At 40.2% G+C, this 23,722-nt stretch overlaps 2 protein-coding genes across 4 annotated transcripts; both read left to right on the top strand.

Annotated features, from left to right (window-relative positions):
* The first annotated feature begins 4,896 nt into the window (after positions 1-4,896).
* On the top strand, positions 4,897-18,111 carry prkcda (protein kinase C, delta a). Of its 2 annotated transcripts, none has more exons than XM_067587458.1 (18): positions 4,897-5,027; positions 8,424-8,553; positions 8,690-8,889; positions 8,975-9,041; positions 9,937-10,093; positions 10,582-10,613; positions 10,752-10,837; positions 11,411-11,540; positions 11,624-11,724; positions 12,565-12,661; positions 12,801-12,931; positions 13,302-13,475; positions 13,573-13,664; positions 15,705-15,767; positions 16,480-16,618; positions 16,763-16,951; positions 17,115-17,243; positions 17,365-18,111. In XM_067587458.1, exons 2-18 carry the CDS (start codon positions 8,445-8,447, stop codon positions 17,521-17,523), a joined length of 2,055 nt encoding a protein of 684 aa, XP_067443559.1. In that variant the 5' UTR covers positions 4,897-5,027; positions 8,424-8,444; the 3' UTR covers positions 17,524-18,111. The 2 variants fall into 2 exon arrangements, with proteins under 2 accessions (XP_067443559.1, XP_067443560.1); XM_067587459.1 differs by lacking the exon at positions 4,897-5,027 and adding an exon at positions 5,802-5,896.
* A 1,448-nt stretch (positions 18,112-19,559) lies between these two features.
* rft1 (RFT1 homolog) lies at positions 19,560-23,276 on the top strand. Of its 2 annotated transcripts, XM_067587454.1 has the most exons (10): positions 19,560-19,890; positions 19,990-20,075; positions 20,164-20,286; positions 20,957-21,248; positions 21,332-21,466; positions 21,561-21,821; positions 21,917-22,061; positions 22,170-22,275; positions 22,369-22,618; positions 22,750-23,276. In XM_067587454.1, the coding sequence occupies exons 1-10, from the start codon at positions 19,828-19,830 to the stop codon at positions 22,912-22,914; spliced, it is 1,626 nt and encodes a 541-aa protein (XP_067443555.1). In that variant the 5' UTR covers positions 19,560-19,827; the 3' UTR covers positions 22,915-23,276. The 2 variants fall into 2 exon arrangements, with proteins under 2 accessions (XP_067443555.1, XP_067443556.1); XM_067587455.1 differs by lacking the exon at positions 19,560-19,890 and having other exon boundaries at positions 20,190-20,286.
* Positions 23,277-23,722: the final 446 nt, after the last annotated feature.

Here is a 23,722-nt window from a genome sequence, read left to right as displayed (position 1 = left end):
ATGCACTGTAGTGTTGGAGATGGTGCTTCCAGTAAATTAGCTTCTTTGCTTTTTTGCACTGATATAAAAAGGAATAAACATGAATAAGAAACATGAGTGTACCTTCATAAAAGAGGCCAAATGCTGCCGCTACTGTACTTAATTTACATAACATACATGTTGATTTGGACAAATGTCTTTATTGTTTTAAGTGCTTTTAACAAGTATAATGTAAATCCATGTTTATATAAAAGCACAGATTTGTTGGCCTGGACTGAGTTCACTGATCTACATCATCAGTGTCTTGGACTTTGTACTGTACTTGACGATTTATTAAGTTTATTTCTAACACTATTTTGAAATCAAGTAAAGGAGGCTATAACAATGGAAACTGTCTGTGTTTTTCTCGTCATCCTCCTCATGTCCTCTAGATGGCAGGTGGACTAAACACTGAGGTTCAGCACTGACTTTCTGTCACTGTGTCCTTGCTGATGGAGCTCGGGACATACCCTAAAAATCAACTGTTTGCCCTCCACATGTAGCACCCCCCTATATGAGAACATCAAATTAGGAAACCATTTCTCTTTGGTGGCGTGCAGTTCATATGCAGCCAGTTTTCCAGATCACACTCTGAGCTGCTCAGGAAGACACCGGGGACTGAGTGATAGACAGACCAGTGTGCTGTGCGGCCAGAGAAAGGCCAGGCCTGCTCTGCTTCTCGTCTCCCCCTGAGGCTCCCTGACCCAGAATAATATCAGGCAGAAAGTTTGCTTTCTGGGGCTCCTGAAAAGTTGCAGACACCTCGTCCTATATAGAGGACAGATCATTCATCACTGTGCTCTCCATCTCTGGCCCCGATTCTGTTTTCTCCCTACTCTGTTGCTTCACCCTTTTATAAGATATATGAGTCCTGTTTTTTTTTTTGCTTTGCTTCTTCTTTGCTTTGGTTGCTGCATCATATTCCTGCTGGTCAAGACACAACATGCAAATTCCTTACAAATGACAGTTATTTTAAGTGTTCATCATCCCACACTTCCTGCAACTGTTTCTTCTCAGTGAATCCTTCTACTGGAATATCTTCTTCCCTTTGACTGTGGTTCAGTGCATTTTGCAAGAAATGTGTCTTTAAACGACACTAGAACTGAATAGTTGCCAAGTGTTAAGAGCAAATCCCTTAAAGTACACCATTTGTCTGAGTGTAGAAATAAAACAGCTTCAGTACAGCGTCAGTACAGCTTCATCTACAAATGATGAAAGCTTGCTGTGGCGCTGCTGGTGGAAAAGATAGAAAAGATTTTTACAGTGGGGCAGCAACAGTGTCATAATCTGAGCTTACTTCCATATTGCTGCAGGCAGGAGCAATGCAGAGAGAAGCAAATAATCAATCATACACACAGCCTACTCGATAACGACGAATGCATTCAGCTGTGTTACATGTGCTCAGCTCCGCAATCATTAACAAAGCTGAAATATTTTCTGAGCTGAACTTCCTCAACTATGGCTTTTTACCCATGATGCTCTGGCAGCAGAGTGGCGTGAACTCTGCTTATTTAATGACAAACCTAGACTGACACACTTTCTGGTCATTTTCAGTTTTAGTCTTAGAAGGAAATGCAACGTTTTTGTTGATGTCGTGAGTTACAACAGCGTGCCTTCATCTTTTATAGTGTTGTGTGGGTAGCAGATCCTCAGGGGAAAGGGAAAGATTTTATTACATAATAGCAAGAGATTTTTTTTAAAGAGGGAGTAAGAATTGCGAGATAGATAAAAATAGCTGTGTCCACTTGACATTGTCTTGACATTTCTGGGTTTGCACCTTGTCTTGTGTTTTTCACCACCCTGCAGAGATGGAGAGAGGAAGAGAAAAAAGATGTAGAGAGGCTGGAAGAATAGAGGGACGCACTCTCATGTCCCACTTAGCAAACTCTTTGCAGCCTACACTGCCAAATCAATGTTACACCTATTCCACCTCCCCTGAAGCTTTAAATATCCCACTCTCCCTCAACAGGACAAACACACAGCTTTCAGCACATTCTGCACCTCCGACTGAACATTTATTATCCCTGTTGCCCAAACATGGAGTCTGCTGCGTGCTTTCCGTTCTCTTGTGGCCATTCTGTCATCTGCAGCTATCTGCAGACAGAGAAGTATAAACACATGTCAGCGGGCCGGCAGCTGTCACTGTGGGATCTGAAATCTGTCTGGAGACTTTGAGCAAAGACAAGTACTGTCAGGGTGTTATTCTTCCTTTATTTCCTTTATATTTAAAGTAATGTGCTTGTTCACTTTCTTGACAAGAGTTAGATGTGAAGATTAATACCTCTCTTAAGTCTCTACAATAAATATGTATTTGGAGCCAGCAGACAGTTAGCTTAGCTTAGCATAAAGACCGGAAACAGGAAAATAAGTCCACTTATCAGCACCTAAAGCTCAATAATTAACATGTTATATCTGTTTGCTTAACTTGTACAAAAACCTTAATTGTAAAATGTCAAGTTTTGGTTTTTGCTTTGCCAGACTATTTCTTGGCTGGGAGCAGTTGCCAAGCAACCAGCAGAGACTCCAAGAAGTCACTGCTCCATAAACAGCACATAACCCACTGTAAAATGTCAAATTGTCATATGTACACTTTTTTTTGTTTTTGTACAGCTTAAACAAATGAGATATAAATTGTTAATTAGTAAACTTTAAAGTAGGCAAATTTGTATACCTTTGGACAGAGGCAGGCTAGCTGTTTCCAGTCTTTGTGCTAAGCTAAGCTAACCAGCTGCTGGCTCCAGCTACATATTTACTGTAGTGACATGAAAGTTATATCAATCTTCTCATCTAACTCTTGTCAAGAAAGCAAATAAGAATATTTCCCAGAATGTCAAATTATTCCTGTAAGCGGTAATGTCTCCTGTAGCATGACAACTTTTTCTACATTCGGGAAACTATTGAAAACTATACTCTAAAACAACGCTGTATCACTTAAAGAAACTCCACCTAGAGTCACCAAAGACATGAACCTACTGACATGACTGCTGAGTATTAGCTCTGCTGGTGACTCTCAAACAGAACAGTGTACATTTCCTTATGATTTTATTATCTTAATTGTTGCCCTTAAAAAGAAGCAATGTGACACTTTTGGTCCTTTTAGTCACCTAGCCTTTGCAAACAATAACCAGTCATCCTTACACACACCCTTTCCTTATCTGCCTATTTATAGATGATGCTTTAACGTCTAAATTAGCCCCTAAAATAAAGGAACGTCTACCTGTGACCCCTAGCATTAGATTGTGGTATTGGTGTTGACATGATTAGTAAGCTGTTCAACCAAAGGGGGATTTTATTTCCTTCTGAGATTGTTTTAATTTTGGCCCTGAAGATGTGAAAGTATCAAGTATTTCATAAGAAAAAGCCATAAATAGAGAAACCTAAAAAACCCTGCTTTACTTATCTTGTGACCCCTCAGATTTATCTTGGTACCCCTTGAGGTGCTCCTGACTTTAATAAAATCATAAGCTATTCACATATTAATAAACCATAGTATTGCAACTTTCTCATGAAGGTGATCAAGTCCATACATCGTGAGTTTTTATGTGGATCTGCATCTGTCTCTCTTTAAACTGTGTGTGCTAAATTTGACATACAAATAGGAGTATGCACACATATCCATACCAAAGAGGGCAGACGCTGGGCTGAAAGTGAGCAAACTGTGAAATAAACAAATGAACAGCTCATACACTACATGGCTCCAAGAGTGCAATAAATAAGTGGACATTTGAGCCCTGCAGTGTGCAAGCTGTTTATTTGTTTATTTCTAAAATTAACACCCGCCCGTTCTACAGCCTATACATCCCACGGGTGGATCATGGCGGTGTGTATGTGTGCTAGAGGAAGAAGAGAAGGAGAGGGTTCCTCAAGCTTTGCATCTGTCAGAGTCAGAGAGGAGCAGCCAGGCGATGAAGTCTATAATGTACATGCACACATACACACACACACACACACACCAAGTCTCCGCTGCAGACTTCCTGTGTCTGCAGTGAGTCAGAATCTGCCTGTTATGTAAGAGAGGGGAACACTGACACACCTGTGACCTGTCAGCCTGCTCCTGCCAGGTTTCAGTTTAAATTTGTGCTTTGATTTGTAATGTAGCAGCAAAAATAATTTCATACTTGGAAACTGCACCTCGATATCTAATTATGACTCAGCTCTGCTGCAATTTACTTCCTGCATTCCTCATTTAGATATTTGTTCACTTCAGCCAATATTTTATTAGTGGCATTATGATGAGAATAGCTCAGTTGGCATTAATGAGTTTCTGCCATACATATATTTGGATGTGTGTAGGGGGTGGGTGAATGCAGGCATGGGATAAATAAAGGATATGGATAATTTGAAGTGATGGTGTTACTTAAGAACAAGAAAATATCCTTTTGGCTGCGGTAGCCAAATCTGCCACCTCCTCACCAGCAAGAACAAAGCTCAAACCTCAAAACTGCCCCCGCAGCCTACCAGCCACGTGACCCCACCCCCTACCACACATACTCTTTTATGAAAAAATGAATAAATAAAAAATGTTCCCTCACATACAAGGCTATGCTACAATAATCTAGGGCACACTCACCAGCAATGCAGATCTGTATGTTCCGCTATAGTTGCATGGGCAGGTGATCAACAGGTCTGCAGTAATGCACCCAACTACACCATCATGTCAAGCACCCACCTGGGGTTAAAATGGAAAGTGACATGTGCGGCAGAGGCATGCTTCTGTGTATAGTTCAACCCATGTGGAAAAAAATGCATTATAATAACTGACAGGACCTTTATTCAATATAGGGCAATTGGGTGCAATGCAACGACTCTGGGGAACAGACCGCTTTGTGTGTGTGTGTGTGTGTGTGTGTGTGTAGCAGGTAAACGTCACAGCTTGTTGAGAAAGCTTGCGAGCGCGCGCCACACTTCCTCAATCGACGGAATCACAGAGCGAAAAAAAGGAGGGGAAGAGAAAGAGCAACTTTCGTCGTCGGTGAAAAAGAAAACGGCACCGATTTTTGCAGGACGAGGTGAGACTTCCATTATTATTCATTGTGGTCGAGTTTTTCACAGAGTTTAGGGCTTTCCGGTTGGAGTTTGCAGAAAGTTGCCCTAAAACTAAAAAAAACGAACCCCTTGCTCTTTCTTCTCTTTCATCTATGGGGAAACAAACTGTAACGTTACCTAGTTTGACCGTACCCGCTGCCGCTAACGTTAGCTAGCGTTAATTTCTTTAAGTCTCTCAGACGGACGTTATAGTTGCGGCAACACTATGTCGACGCTTTTTCTACAGCTATTAAAAACATAATTATCTCTACCTTAACTGTTCTGAATGAAACAATATGCTCTGCCAACTTTTTTCGATTAGTGAAGCGTTGATTTGTTCAGTAAACTGAAGTGGTACGATGGAATCTGTGACCTGTCAGATTATTTTATGGCGCAGCGGGGTCAACTATGGAAACATTGGTTGACCAAATATTGACAGGTGGTGTCAGGACTCTCCAAACTGATCTAACTGACCGCAAGCTCCTGCTAATCACAGGTCGCACACTTTTGGATCCTATCTAAATATTATGGGGTCATTATTTGTGGATAACCGTTACCCACAAATAGTGACCCCGCATTCCAGCCGTTACCCGATAACGGCTGGAATGCGGGGTTTTGGCCATGTTGCCAATATGGAATTCCTGTTGAGGTCACAGAATCTCACGGGTCACAGAATACGTTGTAACACCGGGCGTGAGGAGGAATGCGGGCAGGTCTGTGCAGAAAGGATGTAAATTTAAAAAACAACAACATTGCATTTATTTGTCATGAAGACAGCACTGGTTGCAAACTGTCGTCTGTGTCAGACGTGAAGTGACATCAGCCAACTGACAATCAACCACTTCCTTTGGAGGTAAAACTGTTGCTTAAAGAATGTCAGATGCACTGACTGATTCTCAAGTCGATGCTGATTTCTCTTCAAATGGCCACAGTTGAATTGTAAATCACTGTAACCGCTTCCGTGGACTTTGTGACAGTCACAGTGAGTCTTTTTTGTCTTTCAATGTTATATGTAGTTTTCAAAAGCAATAAAAATGTGTGGTCGTAGTTGCAACACTTTAACCACTTGTATGTGTATGTGTGTAACAGATGTGAGGACAGGTTGTTCACATGACACAGTAGTAACAGACTGGTTGTATGAGCTTGATGCTTACATGGAGACCTGCTCCAAAATAGGTTTAAGTTGTAATTACATCCATACAGCATATCACTGTACTGTTAACTGTACGAGCTCCCTCTATGTGTTTCTGCCTGTTATCTCTCTTTGTGTCTTGGTGAAAGACTTTTCTTTCCGCCTCTCTCTTTCTCCTTCACTTATTATTTTATTAGTACAAATAGTTTGACAGTATGGTTCAGTTTCCCGCACTCATAGACGAGCTACTAATGTCACTACTACAGCTAATATGCATCTATTACCTGTGTTATAGTTGCTTATTTTATATTTTAAGAGCATAGAAACACACTTATACAGACCCCAAGTTATCTTTTGGTATGATTACATAGCCTGTAAGTCAAGCTTTTAGGTGTAATGATGAAATAATTAAGTCAGAAATTAATGTTGGTCATTAGGGTTAGGGTCACAGATATCAGGATGTGGGCTAGAAAATGATAAAAAGTCAGAAGTTCATGTTGCAAATTACAGTACACTGGTGAATGGCACATAACTACTGAATTTAACAGTCGGGACAAATCGAAACTGCACATGAACAGTTTGCTAGATAATCAATCTCTACCGCCCTCAATCACACAGTGTGCTTGCTATCGATTAACTCCAAAAACCCTGACAGCACAGCTCACAGCAGCAGTGAGTGTGTGAGTTAACATGGTTGTTCACCCCCCCTCGCCTCCCCTCCCTCCTCCCCTCTGATTGCATACTTTCTTTCTTGCCCGCATGTCTTTTTTTCTGTTTCTTAGTTTTCTGGTCTCAGTGTGGGCGATTATGAGTTTAGGATTGTGAATACCAGCTAGGCCTACCATGAAGCACTGCATGCTTGTGTTTGGATTAGGGACATGTTCAGGCTCGCTCTGCCTTTGTAGTACAGGCAAACACAGCTCCACTGTTGCACTTGAAACATTTCAGAAACTACACGCTCAAGAAAACACAGTAACAGGGAACTAAACAAGTAGCAGAGGTGCAAATATGGTGCTGTAATATTTAATGTTGTAGTTGTATTTCACACACAAGGGCGTAGAATTAATAGAATTGGCATGTAAAACAGCATGAGTGTGACTTAATCGGCTGGCCAACATATGTGGTTGTTGGATTTAACGTGCATGTGTCTGTGTGGGCATTACACATACAGAAACTGGTGGTGCATAGATGGTTTTAGAGGTTGAGACATAATCTATGCGTGCACATGTAAGTTTATGCAAGCAGCAAGTCATGCATGCATCAAACTAGTGCCTGCATATGGGGTGATATTGCTCTCTCACTTATATCATTATCAGCATATATTTCACTTCGAATCCACAATGGATGCAACATACTTTCATAATCTTTAAAGATACTGATAATTTTTTTAATCATTAATTATTTAGTTGTCGAAAATGATGACAAACGCCAATCACAACAGCCCAAATTAATGCTCAAAAGTGCTTCTTTTTTACTAGAAGTGGGAAAATCTATTCAATTAGTATTAAATTAAAATTACCAGCACAGGATTTTCACCCCAAAAAGCCAGATATAAAAAAATTAACATTAAAAAATAAGGTATAAAAATATTTAAAAAAAACAAAAACAAAACAGGCATATAATCATGTTGCTCTTTCCAACAACCAGCTTTGGAATCACATACAAAAACAATGCAATAGTCAGTCCGCACACTCTGTTCTTCTGCCACACAAAAACAGGTGTTATAGATGGAGGTGTTGTGAATGTTTGTGTCCCTCCTCCATGTGGGTGTGACTGAGTTGAAATGTCTCAAAGTGAGATTACAAAGTACAAGAGTAAATCCAAAGTAATGGTGCAGCCACAGTCAAATTTTCTCTTGTTTCTGGGATTGGAACATAACTGCGGTTCGAGAGAAGTTTTTCTGTCCTTATCGACTAAGCACATTTTGTGTGCAGGTGTCTGACAGGGTGTGAGATATATGTTCACAATAAAAAAATCTTGATTAAGAGAGTATTATCGTAGGTTCTCTCTCTGATGTTTGGTCTCACAATGTACACAGAGATTATTAGGTCTAACATTGACCTATAGCACTTATCTTTATGCCTTAATGTGAGCCAGCAGTATTGATGCATGAGAATATGCAACTGTGTGTATTAATGCAATATAATAAGTGGATATGTTGATGATCTACAGTTGTGTGTGTAACTAACATGCCATTATAGATAAATGTCACTAGGGTAACACTATGTTTGTTCATATCTGAGAGCAGGTGACCCTGGTACTCGTGACCATGGCTCCTTTCTTGAGGATCGCCTTTAACTCGTACGACCTGGGCGTTCTGCCCCCCCTGGCTGACCCGCCCTTCTGTGCAATCAAAATGAAGGAGGCCTTGACTACTGGTGAGAAACTCCATGATAGCCCACACACTGCCCTGTCTTTTACAGAAGGTGTGATCTCTGTAGGCAAAGCTGTCAGTTCTTGTGGTTTCCTGTGCTAAAAAACATCTTCTGTCTCTGTCCGTCTTCTTTCTCCTAGAACGAGGTAAGACCCTTGTTCAGCGGAAACCTACCATGTACCCAGCCTGGAAAGCCAGTTTTGATGCGCACATCTACGAGGGCCGTGTGCTCGAGGTACTGCTGATGAAGACAGCCGAGGAGCCACTGGCTGAGGTCACTGTAGGTGTTTCCGTACTTGCTGAGCGCTGCAAGAAAGCCAACGGGCGTGCTGAATTCTGGGTAGGACATTCCAGACTGTCTTGTAGTCCCTGTAGAGCAATATCTCAGACTGTCTGTGTGTCTAATTGTGTGTTTGTGTGTTCAGGTGGATCTCCATCCTTCTGGGAAAGTGATGATGGCAGTGCAGTACTTTCTGGAGGGAGTAGATACAGGTGAAAGGAAATAACATGGAAGCCTTCTCTTTTTTTCTTTTATTCTCTGCCTTTATACTGTTGACTTTAAATCTTATCTGTATGATTTGTTTTCAGACTGCTTTGTTTTCTTTGCTTTATTTGCCACATTGTCATTGTAGCCTTCAAAAACTTGATTTCACATGTTCCACATGTTTCACTATGGCATTAAATATTGACTAAATAAGCAACAAAAAAATTGAAAAAAATATCCTTATTTATAATTTATTAAAACTTAAACACTGACAAACTCTCCTTATCTGCTGTTGGCAGGGACTTGGATAAGATAAACCAACAGCCCCTCAACTATTATCAGATTCTGATTCTAGTGTTATACATAGCATACACGTGACATCCAGCTGAGCCACCTCAAACCAGGAAGAAGACCACAGACAAAATAAAAATACAGAAATCTCTTAAATGAAATAGTGAGAACTGATTTTTACTCTGGCTGAAAAATTTGTGTTCATGTAAGACACCAGCACTCATAGTAAGAGGCTGTTTGAGAAAATAGGTTTTCAGAGAGAGATGAGGGAAGTGGGCGAATAGTGTGAAAATGGGGAAGAATATTTTCTATATCTGTCCCTTAACTTTTGCATTGATCAAATACCATGTTGATGAAGCTTTATCTGTAAGGTTAGGGATTTCCAGTTTACAGTTTTCATACTTTGGTTTTTAAAAAACCCCCACCCTCATACATACACACACTGTCCTGCGACTTGTTTTAATCTTATCACCCACAGGCATTCACATGAGCAATTCCTATGGGTCCCCATAAATGATCATTAAGACTATCAAATTTTGACGTATATAAATTGACCTTTTGCATTGCATTGTTGTGGGATAACTGATCTGTGTTTTTCTGTCTGTCTGGAAGAGAGTAAGCAGGCTGCAAAGGAGGAAGAGGCTCCTACCCTGAACCGTAGACGAGGGGCCATCAAGCAGGCAAAGATCCACTTCATAAAGAACCACGAGTTCATCGCCACATTCTTCAGACAGCCCACTTTCTGCTCTGTGTGCAGAGAGTTTGTCTGGTCAGTTCCGCCTACACTTAAGTTCTATAAACAAACCTTCAAGACAGATAAACGGGAACTCATGAAACACCAATCTGATATGCTAGAACATCAGGCAGAATAACAAGGGGAGATTAAAAATATAATGTTTTCTATCTTCCTGATATCAGTTTTAAACACTCTCTGACTTGGTTGATTTCTGTCAGACTTGAGTTAAATGATCTGTTTGCTTGTGATTTTTTTTGTTGATAAAACCATTAAGGTTCAGCTTTCCTTTTAAGTTGTATCATGCATCCGTAGCAATGTTTATGTTCACCCACTGATGACCGATCTCCACTCATCTGCTTTGAGGTCACTTTTGGTCTCACAGGAGAGGAAATTTGTGGTTTACATGGGTGTACTGCAGGTGTTTGTTATCACCAACAAATGATTAATCAGCAGACTATTTACATTCACATGATCAAAGAATGATACAGACTGACCCATTTGTTTTTCTTTGTCTCCCACAGGGGACTCAACAAGCAAGGCTATAAATGCAGACGTAAGTGTACAATCATTTAGTATATTTTAAAATTGTGTACTTGACTATAAAAGGATATATTTTTTCACTTTACTGTCATAAATATGCTCAGATACTGGAACAAGTATGCAATTCTCTATCATCTTTGCTTTTTACCAGAATGTAATGCGGCCATCCACAAAAAATGCATAGACAAAATCATCGGCAGATGTACCGGTACTGCTGCCAACAGTCGGGATACTGTGGTACGTAACACATAGTTGTGCAGTACACAAAGCACTGTGAGCGTTCTTCATAATTCTCCAAATGTCAGTTTAGTGTGGGCTTTTCTCACTCTGTGTAAAACTGATATAAAGGTATCTCTTCTTATCACTGTGAACAATTGTGATAATATCATTGAATTGGCTTGGGTTGCAGGTCAGAGTTTAATACAAAGGCAGATACCAGTCTGGGTCCACATCCAATGTGATATCTTTTCAATGATCATCAGTGTTGGTGGATAAAGACGATCAAAGACCAACTGACCCAGATAATGACTACATGGAAATGATCAAGCACACTCACCCACACAGTGGATGAATGACAGATGGGGCGTGTACTCAGGGAGGCAACTTAAATCCAAGTAGACCTTAGAAGATTTGACATTGTAGTCACTTTTAACAGTATCAATCAAGTATCAGAGAGGGAAGCAAAGCGCTAAGCAAAAAAGGGAAAAGATGAGGCAGGTGCGCAGGGCAGTGAAGTGTCACAGACCTTTGAGTAGGTTTCCTTTGCCACCGGTAATTCATGGAGATGACAAATCCCGTCTGTTCCCGCAGTTCCAGAAGGAACGCTTTAAGATTGACATGCCACACCGTTTCAAGACCAATAACTACATGAGTCCCACCTTCTGCGACCACTGTGGAAGTCTGCTGTGGGGTCTGGTCAAACAAGGCCTCAAGTGTGAAGGTACAGTACAGATATGATTGACTTAATTATTGGAGTATAAGTGTACTTGTGTCTGTAACGGACTGTTTCTGTTCTCTTTGTAGATTGTGCCATGAATGTCCATCACAAGTGTCAGGATAAAGTGGCCAACCTCTGTGGTATCAACCAGAAACTACTAGCTGAGGCACTTACACAAGTCAGCCAGGTGAGGTCATGGAGTCATTTAATAAGTTGTCAAATCAAGTTTTTTTTTTTAATCTTTAAGCTGAAGTCAAAGTAAAGTTGGAAGAATTGAAGAACAAGTCTGACTCAAGTATCACACCACTTAATTAAATCAAAACACAGCTCTGTGAAAAACAATACGGATATCTGATTACATTATCTTTTACTTAGCAATTAGTATATTGTATCAGGGTATGTAATGTAATTTAAAACAATGTCAAGATGAGAACCACAATAGTAGGCTAGCACTTAAAACATTGTATGCTTAGATTTATTCTGTTGATGTGTGTTTATATATATATATACTATTTAAGCATTAACATTAGCACTGCATCATGTTTCATGCAGTTGACAGTGTTGACAGCTCTCCATAGGCACCCAGAGAAAGCTTTTAACAAACATTAAAATTATAGAAAAGTTAGGTTCACCATAACTATGGTCTTAGCCCATATCCTAGCTGTAAACCTGACCCCATTCTAGTCCTGAATCCAGTCCTTATCTGAGCCTATTTCTAACACTAATCCCAACACTTAGATTAACCCTGAACCTAGATAGAGCATATCTGTTCAGGGCTCTTCATTACAAAATTAAGTGTAACCATCAAACTGAGTGTCACTTGAATGTGAAACTCTTAATCCCTGGTGTGCGTTGACAAATTGTTCAGAGTGTGACACTTGATGGTGGGAACCTGAGCTCACTGTGCTGGTGTGTTTAAGGACTGGCAAGTTGTGGAAATCCTGGTTCTTTTGTTCTCTTTTTACAGACCTCTAAACTATTTGACTGGCTCTTTTATGCTTACTTTTTCTTTGTATTCATCCATCAGAAATCTTCCACTCGCCGTTCAGATCCAAACCTGCCTAATCTGCCCGATATTGGAATCTACGATGAGGTTAATAAGCTTGCTGGACTGGAAATCAATGGTCAGTGAGTGTGTTTTTCTGTATGTGCATCTTAGGCTCTTTATTGCTAATTATACAGAATAACATGCGAAAGTTTTCAATATTTAAGATAACAAGGTGAATAAATCGTTTCTATGTGTTGTAATTGTTTGTTCGTTAGATGGATCTCCCTATGGCAGACTGTGGGATGGATCTAGCCCACGGCCTCAGTCTCGGATTACCCATCTGACCCGCATCAATGTGGACAACTTCGTCTTCCACAAGGTCTTGGGAAAAGGCAGCTTTGGCAAGGTACACAGCAACCATTTTAACTGTGAAAGAGTATTTTAAAAAACCCTCAACCCAAGAATGAGAGGATTACCATGAGTAAACCAACAACACTCCAGCCATAAACACACTGGAAACTGCAGGCCTCACAGAAATAATAATCCCTCTTCTCTTCTCTTCTCTTCTCTTCTCTTCTCTTCTCTTCTCTTCTCTTCTCTTCTCTTCTCTTCTCTTCTCTTCTCCTCTTTTCATCTCCTCTCCTCTCCTCTCCTCTCCTCTCCTCTCCTCTCCTCTCCTCACCTCTCCTCTCCTCTCCTCTCCTCACCTCTCCTCTCCTCCCCTCTCCTTTCCTCTTCTCCTCTCATCTTTTCTCTCCTCTCCTCTCCCCTCCCAGGTTCTCCTGGCAGAGCTGAAAGGTCGTGGAGAGTACTTTGCTGTGAAGGCTCTGAAGAAAGATGTGGTGCTGATGGATGACGATGTGGAGTGCACTATGGTGGAGAAAAGAGTCTTGGCTTTAGCCTGGGAAAACCCCTTCCTCACACACCTTTACTCCACCTTTCAGACCAAGGTACATCCCTCTCCACCTCAATAGTGCCTTTGTTCACATTTTGTTTCCACTCTGCATAATTACATCATTACACACTGAAAGTGAAACTTGTCTACAGGAGCATCTGTTCTTTGTGATGGAATATTTGAATGGAGGAGACCTGATGTTTCATATTCAGGAGAAAGGGCGCTTTGAACTCTACAGAGCTACGTAAGTCTGACCTTTCACACAGACATGAAAACATACAGACTTGGCGGAGAAAAAAAAACACACAACCTGGCATCATTAGTCAGCGCTTTCATGCTCATGTAGCTGTGAAGATGTACACAGACAGAATTGATGACTTGATGGAAAGCAGCTGCTCTTACTAGCAGACTGGCCTTGTAAGGAGTGAGCAGGTCTGAGTGTCTGTGTACTGTTTGTAAGGGAAGGTATCAGTTACCACCCACCACTCAGCACTCTGTGGGAATTCCTTCAGGATAAAACAATGGCACACTGGTAAAAGAAGGTGTTATGTCCAAGTCCAAAAACTCAGTGGCACCTGCACTACCACTAAGTGAAGTTTTAAAAATTCTCACATTTACAAACACAGAGACGGAAGTTAAACATTTCTTTGAAACAAACTAGATGTTCTTTCTTTTATGAAATATTTTTCCAGGTATCACCTTTATTAATTCCACCTTCCTGATAGAACAGTTGTAGTACAGAACACTTGTGAGTGAAACAGAGTTAGTTTGGTCAACAAATATATGTATAGTAGACTTCAGTGTGTGCAATTTTGTGCAAGCTGGTTTTACTTTTTGAAAAATGTCAAGACAATAAATGCATTAACCATTAGCTCCTGTGTTCAGAGACACTGATCTTACAGTTTAGCCTGCTGCTACATTTCCTGTAGTTAAAGTGGTGGCTATGTCCTGGACCCATGAGATGACAGGAGTAATTCTCCACTTTGCAAACACAGACATCTGATCTTGTGTTGGCATCCACTAAAATGCTCCTCACTCAGTGACTGTATTGAGCCTGGATGGATCATTTACCCTCAGTGAGTGAGAAAGAAACAGAATTGGCTGTTTAATCCTCTCACAGTGCATTCATTTGTAACAAATGTGTGATTGCATGTGTGTTTACATATGTGGATAAATGCAATAAATAGTTCTGGGTGATATGGACAAAATCAAATATCACAATATTTTTGACCAAATACCTTGATATTGATATTGGGAAAATATTGTAGGGATGATTATTGGTGCATCACAAAATATTTACACAATGAGATTTTTATAAATAATAACCAGTAATGTGGATATAATGACTAAATGGGTAAAAGCAAATAATAGAAGAAAGAAATAGAAGAAAATTACATCACTTTACTGTAATGCAGCCTTTAAAACCAGGAAAAGACAACACTTGTGCCATATCACAATATTACAATATCCAAAATCTAAGATATCTAGTCTCATATCACAATATTGATATATTGCCCAGCCTTAGTAATAAACTGTGTGTTGCTGCACAAGCTGTCACGCTGCAATGGAAAGTATCTGCAATATTTTTTCCTTAGGCAGCAACTGAACTGCAGAGTTTCGAGTGACCTCTTTATCAGCACAAAGGCCCTGTTCTCCCAGTAGCTACCGCTAACCTGTTGACCCGGTGCAGTAGACAGTCTAGTGCGTCGTCTCAACTTTCATCACATAGCAGAGCCCATTTAAACTAACACCATACTTACACATACAAGATGCAGACTTCTTTTCATGCTTTTTTGTGTCTGTGTTTTTTGTGAATATATGTGCACATCCTGACATGTTTTATCTGAGCTACAGTATATTTATCAGTATTAAGTGAGAGATACTGAGTAGATAAACATGACGACCTATTTAGTTCTTGTCAGCTAGTCATTTACAGGGAATGACCAGTTATTTGGTTTGAGCGGAGGCTACTTTATCTCCTCTCTGGACTCAATCGTTTCACCTGACACAGATGACAAGAGAAGCGGGTCAGAGGTAGTCTAATCTTTCGGCTCCCAGCGGCTCTCAGGTTTCACATTATGAGAGCATTATTCACCTGTCTGCTACTCCATACAAATGTCCTCCTCAATAATTCAGGTCTACACTGAAATGAGTCTGCAGTGACACCAGCGTTTAGCTGCCAACTCCATAGTGACATAGCTGCAGTGCAGACCTGTAGCTTTCCATCAGGGACAAGTGGCTGATAATCTGTCTGTCTCTGCCATCTTTGTCTTCTACTCTACAGGTTCTACTCTGCTGAGATCATTTGTGGTCTTAAGTTCTTACACTCCAAAGGGATCATCTACAGGTCAGAGCAAAAAAAGTGTTTTACATAGGATGTACAGTACTTATATAATACTGATAGTTTAGCCCATAAACTTAAAATAATGAAGTCTTCAAATCACAGCTGACCATTTTATTGTTTTCCTGTCCTCTAGAAGACCACTGATTTCAGTGCAGTTGCAAGTGTGATGTGAAAATGAACTTGCAGAGACTCGAGTTAGATAATGATCCCACGCATTTTGACACCTTTATTTCCCCTGAAAGTTTCATTGTCATTGCGTGGTAATGCAGTTGTGTTCATGGAGTGTTTAGAAAACTGTCTCCGTGGGTGCAGTCCAAAAAGCAAATTCAGAAGAAGAACAAGCAAATGTGGATATTTCAAAAGGAAAATGTGAATGTGTTCATCTGTTACAGTAAAAAAAAAAAGATTCTTCAATCTCAGAAATAGTGTTCCTTTTGCATTTGCATAACCATGTGAAGATAATGAATGTTGTTCAAAATAAACATTCAAACACTGGCCTAAATCTATCATAGGCAAATTTCACATCTCTGCAAGTAGAACTGAAACCAGGGGTTGCCTCAAAATTAAACCTAACATTTTAAGTTATGTGCCATTTGTAATTAACGAGCTAAACGTAAAAACTCTGGTATGGTGCTAAAGAGTGCTGTTTTGAGGCAAGTTACAAGTTATTATATTTAAAATCAAAATCAGTCTGCTGTGATTGTTTTTCTTCCAGAGATCTTAAGTTAGACAATGTGATGCTGGATCATGAGGGGCACATAAAGATCGCCGACTTTGGCATGTGCAAGGAGAACGTGTTTGGAGAGAACCGCGCCACGACTTTCTGTGGTACTCCTGACTATATCGCTCCAGAGGTACAGCCTTTCAAACTTAGAGATACCCTCTTGTTCTGAAATATTTCAAATCTGCAACTGATTTGCGTTTATCATTCTGTATGCAGGAAAATGTCAGTTTGTCTGGAACAAGATGTATTTATAATGTTTTGTGTTTCAACTCAGATCCTTCTGGGACAGAAGTACTCATTCTCTGTTGACTGGTGGTCATTTGGGGTGCTGCTGTATGAAATGCTGGTTGGACAATCGCCTTTCCACGGAGATGATGAGGATGAGCTGTTTGAGTCCATCCGCATGGATACTCCCCACTATCCTCGCTGGATCAACAAGGAGGCCAAGGACCTGCTTGAGCGGGTCTGTACCAGAGCTTTTGTACAAAATCCATCTGTCACAGAACACCATGAAATCTATTCAAATGCAATTAGACATTAATTAATGTCAGTGTTTAACTGAAAAGGGGCTGTTTTTGAGATGTAATCATGCTCATCCTTTACTTACTGACTTTGTCTCCTTGCAGTTGTTTGAGAGAGACCCCACGCGCAGGCTAGGAATCGTGGGTAATATCTGTATACACCCCTTCTTCAAGAGCATTAACTGGCCGGCCTTGGAGAAGAGGGAGGTTGAACCGCCCTTCAAACCCAAAGTGGTAAGTCCCACACACAAGTCAATGAGGTTTAAATTGTGATAAGACAATGGATTATATGTAACATATGTCTATAATATTTGATTTTATAATTTTTCTGAGATATATTTGCTGTCAATTACAGAAAGCACCAAATGATTGCAGCAACTTTGATCGGGAGTTCCTCAGTGAGAAGCCTCGTCTCTCTCACAGCGATAAGAACTTCATAGATTCCATGGACCAGTCAGCATTTGCTGGTTTTTCATTCATCAACCCCAAGATGGAGCACCTTCTAGAAAAGTAACTGTTTTATTGACAGTCAGACTCGGGTTACATACCTACTGTTTTACAGGACAGTTCTGTCACATGGTTAAACTTGCAAATAAGTGAGCTGCTCCACAAGCAGTATATGTGTGACTTTATTCAAAGCACAAACTATTCTCCTTGGGTACGTGTAGAGATTAGCAGAATAGAAACGGGCCCTTGTACTGTATATATTGATATATTGATGTTATTGTGTTTGTGTGCATGCTTCTAAATTGTAAAGGCCTGTATGAGTAATAATATTAGGGTGGGAGGTTGTGAATCTGTACATTCCACTTGACGTCACTGCTACCATCTACAACCATGTTGTGTCCCTTTTGGTAATATTCAATTCAACTCAACTGAAAATTTAAGAAGAGGAAAAAGAAACGTATAAGAATAAATTGCACTGTATACTTCAAATGTATATTGTTTGTGTAAATGAGGTGGCTGCATGTACTGTATATAAATCTCAGACCAACAGAAGCCTATCCATCTTTAAATATAGCTTATTAATGAATGTTATCCCTTTTTGAAACGTCTTAATTCTTGCCTTTGACTGGATAAATCATGCCTTGCTGACAAAGAAGAGATTGTGTTTGTGTGGTTGACTAAACAATGTCATGTAAAGATCAAATTTAAAAAGCTGTATTGAGAGGTCCTGTCTGTGGATGGAGGCAGATTGTGTGCAAAAAAATGATTAATGGTACATGACTGTAAACATGAGCAGGAGGTCACTGAAATGCTGTATATAGACATTATGTATGTATATTATTGTAACACGTACACTCACTGGCCACTTAATACACCTTGCTAGTACTGGGTAGGACCCCTTTTGCCTTCAAAACTGCATTAATTCTTCATGGCATAGATTCAACAAGGTGCTTGAAACATTCCTCAGAGATTTTGGTCCATATTGACATGATAATATCACCAGTTTCTGTATATTTGTCGGCTTCACATCCATGATGCAAATCTCCCGTTCCACCATATCCCAAAGATGCTCTACTGGATTGAGATCTGGTGACTGAAGAGGCTTTTTGAGTACAGTGAACTCATTGTTGTGTTCAAGAAACCAGTTTGAGCTCTGTGACATGGCGTGTTATCCTGCTGGAAGTAGCCATTAGAAGATGGGTACACTGAGGTCATAAAGGGATGGACATGATCAACAATACTCAGGTAGGCTGTGTAAACAATGGTCAGTTGGTACTAAGGGGCCCAAAGTGTACCAAGAAAATATCTCCCATACCATCACACCACCACCACCACCAGCCTGAAAGCTTGAAAGGTTTTTGGTGTAATTCTGTGTCATATTGTCTTTATTTTTTAATATCTTGGGACCATATTTGAAATAAGCATTCTCACTTTAACATATTATCACTGTATTTTGTAGATCCATAAATAACCCCAAGACAAAATAAATATCAATAGATAAAGTGAAATAAATATCAAGAAGACAGGCTGGTGATTATAAAAACCTACAGAAAGTAATATTTGCAATGAAAACGTTTTCAGGTAGGACACAATTTGTTTCCTGTCCAGGGACAGTCCAGTCCAGTTACTCCCCAAAATTCATTTTAATAAAATATTCCTACAGTGACGCAAAAATACTTGAAGACATTTTAGGTAGATCAGAAAATGCAGTTACAGGTGGTTCCTAGGGAAATAGTAAAAGCACTATTTTTGTGTAACTATATAATGGGAAAATAATGAACAAAAGAAAGAAAGGAGAGGTTAACAAAACTGAAAAGCTTGTGAATTAATATATTTAATAATCAGCGTATACTTCGGGAATGTTAGCTGTGATAAACTTTTTATATAGATTTTGAGCTTTGTTTGACAGAAAAAATATTTTTTTGGCAAATTTTCATTTTGTGAATGTAGAATTTACCAAATATTGGTGACAACAATTTGGTCATTACACAAAAATGGGATATTTAAAATGAGTCCCCTTCCACAGATTATCAGAAGGGACAGTTACGCTCTCTAGCGGCGCTGCGCTTAACACAACGCTCTATTAACGTCACCGCGTAACGCGTGTGCGTACAATGTGTACGGAAGTGGAAATCTAGCCTCTAGCTTCTACTGCTGTCCAACAAATATCATCTAACACTTGCTGTGTTGCAACATTAAACCTGCCGTTCTCGTTTTTTTAGGCAGCCACATTAACAGTTATCACAGTATGAAGGTTCGGCAGCCGCATCTTTGACTTTATAATGAATTTATTTTCTTTATCTGCAGTAGAAAGCAGCGGATAATCTGTCAGATTCACTAAAAGTTTTCAGCTGGTCAGAGCAAATTCAACATGAGCTCTCAAGATGTGCTGAAGGATGCGTCCACACTAGCATCGTATAATGTGTTGCTACAGGTAAATGAACACACATCTGAGCTGTAACACTATAACGCTAAATGCTCTGTTTGTCTTAATGTTAAGGGATTAATATTGTTTGTCCTGGTTTTGTCTTAGGTGATGTTCCGTGTGCTCACCTTCTTGTTGAATGCATTCACTCTGCGGTTTGTGTCCAAAGAGCTGATTGGGGTTGTCAATGTCAGGTGAGACAAGACAAGAAACACACAATACGAGCACATTTCACTGCACCAGCTTCTGTAACGTGATTTTGTTTCGTCTTCGTATATGCAGGCTTACACTACTGTATTCCACATTAGTATTTTTATCCAGAGAGGCTTTCCGGAGAGCTTGTCTAAGTGGAGGGTCAGGGACGAACCACAGCTGGAGACAAGTTATCAACCTGCTGTGGCTGACGTGAGTTGATTTTATAAAATGATTCAAATACAGAAAAAAGAGCGATTTCACTGCTTAGAAAAATGTAGACAGATTAGAAAATGCACCCTATAAAGATATTGTGTGATTGTGTTTTGTTTGAGAAAGAGGAGCTTTACATGGCCATAACCATTGAAATGGAGGGAAGTGGAAATTGTGCTGTGAATTTCTAGCCACAAGATCAGTGAAATTGCCTTTTTTCATTTTTCACAAATAGAATAAAGGCCTCACAAATCTGAAACTGTGTTTTAATGACTCTCTGGAGTGTCTTTAATAACCTAGTCCAGATTTTACAAGTCTAAATATAGCGCTTTTTGATCTGGACCTGATCTAATGTGGTCTGGATGGGGGAAAAAAGCAGTGAATTTGCCCTTTTCTCAGTTTTCATAAGCAAAATAAAGGTTTCACACATCTGAAAGTGGGTTTAAACAGCGTGAAGGCTTTTGCTATGATGTCTAAGACTCTGTCATAAGTGTAAGTGGTAAAAAACTGAGACTCTGCAGCTAAATATCAATATTTATGTTTCCCTTAACTTTCCCCTTAACCCTGAATTGGAAGCTGTGAGTCAGAAACTAACTTCAGCGTCGTTATGTGCATTTGATATTGTATAATCAGCTTGGATATTTATCTCTGTACCTCTCTCACCTCCCAGGTTGCCTCTTGGTGTGTTATGGGCAGCCCTGCTGGTTTGTGTGTGGCTCTGGCTCCTGGAGGTCCCCGATCCTCAGACCGTTCCTTACTACAGCTCTGCTGTGGTGTTGTTTGCCTTTGCAGGAGTGCAGGAGCTCCTGGCTGAGCCCCTCTGGGTCCTGGCTCAAGCTCACATGTTTGTGCGACTGAAAGTGGTCGCTGAGAGCTTAGCGATGATTGCTAAGTGCAGTTTAACGGTAGTACTAGTGGTATCTTCACGTGAATGGGGCCTTTACATCTTCTCTGCTGCTCATGTAAGAAATGAGTTGAAGTCTTCATTATTTCTGTAAATACCTTTTTTCACATTTAATGATTGTAAGTTCTGGGCTTTTCTTAGTTGGTGTACACAGGAGTCCTGGTGCTGTGCTATGCTGTTTACTTTCTTCGCTTCTTGGGGTCTAAAGAGGCGACGAGGAAGGGTTTTCCTTTGCAGAGTGTTGGAGATCTGCTGCCCCACAAAGCTGATGGAAAGGTATTATTATTATCTATGGTTTATCTCCACAAATTAAACTGATGTACTGTTTACCATCTAGGACCAATGATGTTCATCTATTTTTTGTTTGTAGCCACTGGTTGATTGGACTCTGGCTCGGCTCACATGGAGCTTCTTCAAGCAGTCCTTCCTGAAGCAGATCCTGACGGAGGGCGAGCGTTACGTCATGACCTTCTTGAACGTCCTCAGCTTTGGAGACCAGGGTGTTTACGATATTGTGAATAATCTGGGCTCCATGGTGGCGCGCTTCATCTTCTTGCCTATTGAGGAGAGCTTCTACATCTTCTTTGCCAAAGTGCTGGAGAGAGGCCGTGATGTCAAAAGCCAAAAAAAGGTCTGTGGCGTGAAAATAAACACAAACACAGTTTTGTGAATCACTGGGCAGGAGTGGTTGTTGGTTTTATTTCATGCTTAGGGTTTTGTCTACAGGAGGATGTTACTATAGCAGCAGAGGTCCTGGAGTGTTTGCTGAAACTGGTGCTGGTGATCGGTCTGATCATCATGGTGTTTGGCTACGCCTACTCTCACCTGGCTCTGGACATTTATGGCGGCTCTCTGCTAAGCAGTGGGGCAGGTAAGAGAGCTACGACACAATCACAGGAAGCACAAACATTTTAAACAACAATATATGAAAATCTGTTTGGTTATCTTAGTTACAACTTTTTTTTTTTTTTTTTTAAAGGTCCCACTTTGCTGAGATGCTACAGCTGCTATGTCCTCCTGCTAGCTGTAAATGGTGTAACTGAGTGTTTTGTATTTGCTGCCATGAGCCAAGAAGAGGTTGACAAGTAAGAACATAGAGATACAAACAGACAGATTTATTTAGTACACAGTATATAACCTGTCAGTCAACATGACGTTTGTGGGGTTTTTTTTTTCAGATATAACCTGGTGATGCTGGCTCTGTCAGTGTCCTTCCTGCTCCTGTCCTACATGCTGACATGGTGGGCAGGGGGTGTTGGCTTCATTCTGGCCAACTGTCTCAACATGGGCCTCCGCATCTCACACAGCCTGCTTTACATACATCGCTACTTCCAGTCCAGTCCATGGAAACCCCTGCGAGGCCTGTTGCCTTCTCCGCTCCTATTGCTGGCACTGGCTGTCAGTGCAGTTGTCACAGCAGTGTCTGAGGTACCAGAGAAATGTGTCTTTTCATTCTATGCTCATATTTTACTTCCAAATATTGACATTACATTACAATTTTATTCTAAATGATCTGTGTCAGTGGCCCTAATTTAAGCTTCTTTATTCTGTGGTTTCAGGGTTTTTTCTGCTGTGACGGCGGCTGGTTGCTACGCCTGGTCCATATCTGCGTGGGAGCAGCGTGTCTGCTCTGCGTACTTGTAGCTGTTCTCCTCACAGAGACTCAGCTTATTCAGTTTGTGAGGACTCAGCTCTTACCCCAGTACAGAAAAAAACATACATAAATTAGATGGGAAATTATTTTATTGGACTGGAGGAAACCCTTTTCTCCTCTACAAACAGCAGCTAAAGAGTTACTGATTGACAGGCTGCGTGGGAGCAACAAGTGAACAGCTTTTTCCAATGGACCTCTATTATGAGTATGTGAATGTGTGTGTGTATGAGTGTGTGTACAGTATGTGTGTGATGATGATATCTTTTCACTCGATCATTCCTGTGTTGGTACCTACAAGTATGAAGAAACTTGCCATGACTGTTCTGGGATCTAATTGTGGGTGAAAAACAGATGAATGTATTTTATGGAAACAGTTGAATTTGTAACAGGGAATAGATTGTCCTGCACAATAAAACAAGGAAATGTAATTCACATTTGTGGTGTTAATTGAATGGAAAAGTATGAATTCATAGCCCAAAGAGCTACCTTGCTAAACTCACTGTGTGTGTGTGTGTGTGTGTGTGTGTGTGTGTGTGTGTGTGTGTGTGTGTGTGTGTGTGTGTGTGTGTGTGTGTGTGTGTGTGTAAATGTTGTCAAAACCTCCATTTTGGAGGATTTCAGCAGTTTTAGGGTTATTTTAAGTAACTTATTTCAGTAAATTGAACATAAAGTACAACTGAAAACTGTTGATATAACAAAACATGACATGACTTAGAATTAGAAAAAAATATTTAAACTTGTGTAAATAATGGGCACTTGACCATATTCTATTGAATTTGATAAATTTAAATTCAGGATCAAGAGACAATCAAGGCCTTTGTTGTAGTTTGTTCATGGAAACAAGTTTCACTTAACACTGAATTGTGTGTGTACTGTAT

The sequence above is a fragment of the Thunnus thynnus genome, chromosome 4 (genome assembly GCF_963924715.1).
Source record: "Thunnus thynnus chromosome 4, fThuThy2.1, whole genome shotgun sequence".
NCBI classification, from domain to species: domain Eukaryota; kingdom Metazoa; phylum Chordata; class Actinopteri; order Scombriformes; family Scombridae; genus Thunnus; species Thunnus thynnus.
This window is presented reverse-complemented; position numbering and strand designations above follow the sequence as displayed.